The sequence below is a fragment of the Bidens hawaiensis genome, unplaced genomic scaffold (genome assembly GCF_021521415.1).
Source record: "Bidens hawaiensis isolate Kalapana, Puna unplaced genomic scaffold, B.hawaiensis_p1.1 tig00073177_1, whole genome shotgun sequence".
Classification (NCBI taxonomy): Eukaryota; Viridiplantae; Streptophyta; class Magnoliopsida; order Asterales; family Asteraceae; genus Bidens; species Bidens hawaiensis.
In genome coordinates, this window is record NW_027502744.1 from 31,789 (window position 1) to 37,909 (window position 6,121).

Consider the following 6,121-nt stretch of genomic DNA (forward strand, 5'->3'; position numbering starts at 1 on the left):
ATGAAAGAAAATGAGAGTATGTGTGTGTGTGTGAGTATCACGGCCAAAGAGAGAGGAAAAGGGAAAGGAAAAGGTGTTGGCATCCAATAGTTGTAACCTCCTTGTTATTAACAACCCTTTATGATTGATTTAATGAATAAAATTACTTAGGTTAACTTTTATTAACTCATGTGTGACATGCTACATATTTTAATAAACATTTCCTATGTAACATAACCTAAGGTTCCATTTAAATAATAAACATGTTACATGACATACAATATAACCTATTTAATCATTTAGCTTACTTACAATCACATCATCATGTAATAACCATAATATAACATATTAATCACATAGCACATTATACTTATCATACATGTTATATGACATGTTTATTATAACATGCAAGACGAGTTTATTATCCTAGTTATAATTAGTCACTTATCCTTGTTTAAGTCACCAATGGCACGTTGACTTAAATATACGCATACATGACATCACATGTACAAGAGTTCATACTCATAGTTAACAGAACTAACTGAGTTTATAGACATAGTCAACAGGATTTAACTGGGTTTAGTTAACAGAGTTAACCTAAAAATGCCGGATGTCACATCATCCCCTTGTTGAAAGAATTTTCGTCCCGAAAATTAATGTGATGTCACCACTAGACTGGGACATGAAAGGGATAGAAAAGAAAAATTTTAGGTTTGTCACATCATCCCCTTGTTGAAAGAATTTTCGTCCCGAAAATTTAAATCGTACCTATGGTTTGGCTTCAGGTTTGAATAGGTGCGGATACTTTTCTTTCATCTGGTCTTTGCGCTCCCATGTGAACTCTGGTCCACGCTTAGAGTTCCAACGAACGCGAACGATAGGAGTTTTACTGTGCCTACGGGTCTTTACGTCCTGATCCATGATTTCCACCGGCTCTTCGATGAAACGTAACTGTTCGTCCACTTCTAGTTCCTCCAAAGGAACTATCAAGTTTTCGTCAGCCAAACACTTTTTAAGATTTGATACGTGGAAGACGTTATGTACCCCGCGGAGTTGTTCCGGTAAGTCCAACCTATAAGCCACTGGACCTATTCGTTCCACGATTTCGAATGGCCCTACGTAACGCGGGCTCAACTTTCCCCGTTTTCCGAAACGAATGACACCCTTCCACGGTGCCACTTTTAATAAAACTTTGTCCCCGACTTCAAATTCCAAAGGCCTTCTACGCTTATCAGCATAACTTTTCTGACGATCACGTGCTGCTGCCATACGGTTTCGGATCTGGACTATCCTCTCCGTCGTTTCATGAACTATTTCAGGGCCAGTTAGTTGGCTCTCACCCACTTCCGCCCAGCAAAGAGTGGTGATCGGCATTTACGCCCATACAGAGCTTCAAAAGGGGCTGCTTGTATGCTCGTATGGTAACTGTTATTGTAAGAGAACTCAACCAAAGGCAAGTGCGTCTCCCAACTGTTCCCAAAATCGATGATGCACGCCCTTAACATATCCTCCAATGTTTGTATTGTTCGCTCGCTCTGACCGTCTGTTTGTGGATGATAAGCCGTGCTCATATCCAGTCGTGTACCCAACGACTTTTGCAACGATTTCCAAAAGTTTGAGGTAAACCTAGCATCACGGTCCGAAATAATCGATATCGGCACACCATGACGGGAAACGATTTCTTTAATGTAAATGCGAGCCAGCCTATCCGTCTTGTCCGCTTCCCGGATGGCTAGAAAATGTGCGGATTTGGCCAATCGATCCACTATGACCCAAATCATGTCGCAACCGCTGGGTGTCTTGGGTAGTTTGGATATGAAATCCATGGATATCTGTTCCCATTTCCCCATAGGAATTTCGGGTTGTTGAAGTAATCCCGGCGGTTTCCTATGTTCTGCTTTCACTTTGGCACATGTCAGACACTTAGCCACGTACCCAGCAATTTCCTCTTTCATACTCGGCCACCAGTATAGCTCTTTTAAGTCATGGTACATCTTATCTGATCCCGGATGTACTGAGTATCGGGATTTGTGTGCTTCGTCCATGACCAGTGTTCTTAGATCCCCATAGCGCGGTACCCAAATTCGATCATGGTAATACCGAATGCCATCCGACTTAACCTCTGAGTTCCTGTCTACACCGCGCAAAGATTCGGCATCGAAATTCTCGGCTTTCAGAGCTTCTAACTGGGCATCCCTGATCTTTTCGGGTAGACCAGAGTGAATCGTTAGTTGTAAAGCCCTAACCCTCCTGGGCTTCAAAGTTTCTTTTCCGCTCAAGGCGTCAGCCACCACGTTGGCTTTACCCGGATGATACTTAATAGCACATTCATAATCGTTAAGCAACTCGACCCATCGTTTCTGCCTCATGTTCAGTTCTTTCTGCTCGAATATGTGCTGGAGGCTCTTATGGTCAGTGTAGATCGTACACTGAGTTCCATAGAGGTAATGCCTCCAGATTTTTAGTGCAAAGATGACAGCTCCAAGTTCTAAGTCATGGATCGTGTAGTTCTTTTCAGCGGTCTTCAGTTGTCGAGAAGCATATGCGATGACCTTTTCCCGTTGCATAAGCACACATCCAATTCCTTGCAGTGAAGCATCGCAGTAAACAACAAAGTCTTCTACTCCTTCGGGCAGTGATAGGATTGGCGCACTACACAGCTTGTCTTTCAGAGTTTGAAATGCTGTGTCATGTGCCTCGATCCACTTATACACAATGCCCTTGCGGGTTAAGGATGTGAGTGGTTGAGCAATCTTGGAAAATCCTCCAATAAATCTGCGATAATAACCAGCTAATCCCAGAAATTGACGGATCTCGGTGGGAGTTTTCGGGCTTGGCCAATCCTTGATTGCTTCAATCTTGGACTGGTCCACTTGGATTCCCTCCCCACTTACCACGTGGCCCAAAAATTTTACTTCACGCATCCAGAACTCGCACTTCGATAATTTGGCATACAGTTGTTCCTTCATGAGTAGCTCCATCATTAATCGCAAGTGCTCTTCATGTTCCTCCCTTGTCTTCGAATATATCAAGATGTCGTCTATGAACACAATGACGAATTTATCCAAATAAGGCTTACAAACACGATTCATGAGGTCCATGAATACGGTTGGGGCGTTTGTTAACCCAAATGGCATAACGGCGAACTCATAGTGTCCATAACGAGTACGAAACGCTGTTTTCGCAATGTCTTCTTCCCGAACTCGGAGTTGGTGATAACCCGACCTAAGGTCGACCTTCGAGTAGTAACTGGATCCTTGCAGCTGATCGAACAGATCATCAATACGTGGCAAGGGATACCGGTTCTTGGTCGTCACCTTATTAAGTTCCCGATAGTCGATACACATGCGTAGAGTTCCATCCTTCTTCTTCACGAATAGGACTGGGGCTCCCCACGGGGATGAACTGGGGCGTATGAAACCCTTATCTAGCAGTTATTGCAACTGCTTAGACAGTTCCTCTAACTCCTTCGGAGCAAGGCGATACGGTGCACGAGCTACAGGAACAGCTCCTTGTGTCAGGTCGATTTGGAACTCCACTTGTCTGTGAGGCGGAAGGCCAGGTAGGTCTTCGGGGAAAACCTCAGGAAAGTCTCTTACAATAGGGATCTGGTTGATTGAGACCTCCTCCTCCACAGCCTCGTCAGTACATTTGTCGGTGATTAGGGCTAAGATCACAGTATGGCCTTTACGCAGTAACTTCTGTGCCTTCATAAGGGAAATGATCCCAACTGTCGCACTCTCTTTCACACCATGAACAATGAGAGTTTCTCCCCCAGGGAGAGGTACGCGGACGATCTTCTCGTGACAGACAACCTCGGCTCGGTGCTCGGACAACCAATCCATCCCAATAACTAAGTCGAAGCTACCAAGTTCAATCGGCATAAGATCTATGGGAAACAAATGACTAGACAATTTACGGTACAACCCTTCAAAATATGGGACACTTGGATGGTTTTACCATCTGCTAACTCGATAGTGTACTTAGACTCTAGGGCAGATAGGGTGCTATTAACCATTTCACAAAATTTAGTTGACACGAAACTTTGATCGGCCCCGGTATCAAATAAAGTTAGCGCATAACAACCATTCATTTTATATTTACCGGTAATAGTTACGGAGTCGTTAAAAGTCTCACCTGAACCACCACCAATAACGAAGGCTCTTCCCCTGCCTTCACCTCAGTTGTTACCATTCCTATTGTTACCATTCTTCCCGTTGCCATTTGCCCCTCCGTTACCAGCATTCTTCAGTTTGGGGCAGTTTCTCTTAAAGTGACCCTCCTGTCCACACTCAAAACACCCTTTCGGGGCCTTTTGAGGTGGGGCTTGTTTCTGGGGGTTGTCTGCTCGGCAAAACTTGGTTTCGTGGCCATGTCTGCCACACTTGCTGCAACGGTACTTATCACATTTCCCCGAATGATGGAAGTTACACTTGTTACACTTTAGGAGTTTCCCCTGATATCCTCCCTGTTGTTGGTTCTGGCTCGGGTAATTGTTCCTGCGAGGAGACTCAAACCGTCTCTGTTGATTGTGGCCTGAAGAGGTGCTCTTGTTGTTGGAGTTGTTGTTGCCACTACTCTCCCACTTGCGTTTATTAAAGAAAGAAATCCAAACGAATACCAACTGACGATATCACTCGTCAGATACTCCCGATGACCCGCTCACCTCGGGCTCCTCCTCGGGGTCTTCCTCCGGATCCTCCTCAGGGTCCTCCTCTGGGTCTTCTTCAGGGTCCCCCACTGGGTCCTCTGGAGGTGCCAGCCGGTCCTCCAGATCCCGAATACGGTTACGAGCAATGTTCAGTTCGTTAGTCAGATCTATCACTCTGTCTGCAAGCATCTGCATCTTCTCACCTAGCCTCTCAACTTCAAAGGTTAACTTGTAGTGCATCTCTGACCTCCGATCGCAGAGCTCCCTCAAGAAATCCATCTTATGCTTGGCTCCATTCTGTTCTCTGCGCTAGCTTAGCAATGTCCGACTTCATACCCTGTTTCCCACACTGCGCCTTATCCAGGCCAGAAACAAGTGCAGCTATCACCCTCTCAGGAGGGCATGGCAGGGCGGGTAGAGTAGGGCAAGAAGGACCTACAACAGCTAGGGGTGGAACCTCTTCCTTCTCAATCATCATGGTCACCACCTCTGGGTACCATTCCCAGTCGCACTGGGGCTTAGGCAAGAACGTGCGCTCGGGTGAAGACTCCTCACCAGTAGATGTGCCAGCATCAGGGATGGTCCGCTGCATCTTCAGTCTCGGGGGACGCAGGTGGTGTGCTCTCCTCAGCGACGATAGGTGCTTTCTCACGGGCGTGATCAGCTGACGACGAGACATACTGTGACACAAGGGTTGGGGTTGGGATGAGTGAGTGGTATCTCATGTATATATGTTCAGTGTAACTAATGCATCATGAAAAGCTATAGACCGGACTGAAACCTATATGAAATGGTATGCAACCTGGTTCGCTATAACCAATGGCTCTGATACCAATCTGTCACACCCCCAAATTTCCACTAACGGAGTTTTACCGTAAGGCGGGTGACAAACCAGGATCCGAACACATTAATCACACCAAACGACATCTACATGGTCTTAAAAGTTTTAACAAATCAAAATAAAATGTTCAGAGTACTTAAGTGCTAGTGCGGAAGCTAAACAAAGTGGCGGGAGCCATCTCCCAAACAAGTTTAAATAATTCATGGCGCTACAAGCGCAAAACCAATATCAAGTAAATGTTTTCAAACTTAAACCAATGCGAGTCCATGCATGCTATGTTATCCTAATCCAAGTGCTTGCTAGTGACCTGAGGAAAACATGCTAAAAAGAGTCAACACATATGGTTGGTGAGTTCACAGGTTTTCAAAGTAAGTTATGCTCTATCAGTTCATAAACATTTATAAATAAAAGTGGCCCATGGTTAACTACACTTAGTTAACTCGTTGCCGCATAGTGTTATGTTTCCATCACGACCGAAGCTGACTAGTTATTGCCTCAAGTCAAGTATTGCCAAAACTTAACAATGTTTGGTCAAAGTAACACCCCGTTCGACCTCCAGCCGAGAATAATGCAGGGTGGGGTTTGTCAAACCCAATAGTACTATTAAAATTTACCACGCCAGTTAACCTTAGTTAACGGTCCGATGTTCG

At 45.1% G+C, this 6,121-nt stretch overlaps 1 protein-coding gene across 1 annotated transcript; it reads right to left on the reverse strand.

The window, feature by feature from the left end:
• Nucleotides 1-3,413: 3,413 nt before the first annotated feature.
• On the reverse strand, nucleotides 3,414-3,863 carry LOC143606146 (uncharacterized). The gene has a single exon (XM_077082013.1). It carries the CDS (start codon nucleotides 3,861-3,863, stop codon nucleotides 3,414-3,416), a length of 450 nt encoding a protein of 149 aa, XP_076938128.1.
• Between the last annotated feature and the right edge of the window lie 2,258 nt (nucleotides 3,864-6,121).

Coding starts and splice junctions, on each gene's coding strand:
- LOC143606146 (XM_077082013.1), bottom strand. CDS start 3,863: ATGCCGATTGAACTTGGTAGCTTCGACTTAGTTATTGGGATGGATTGG.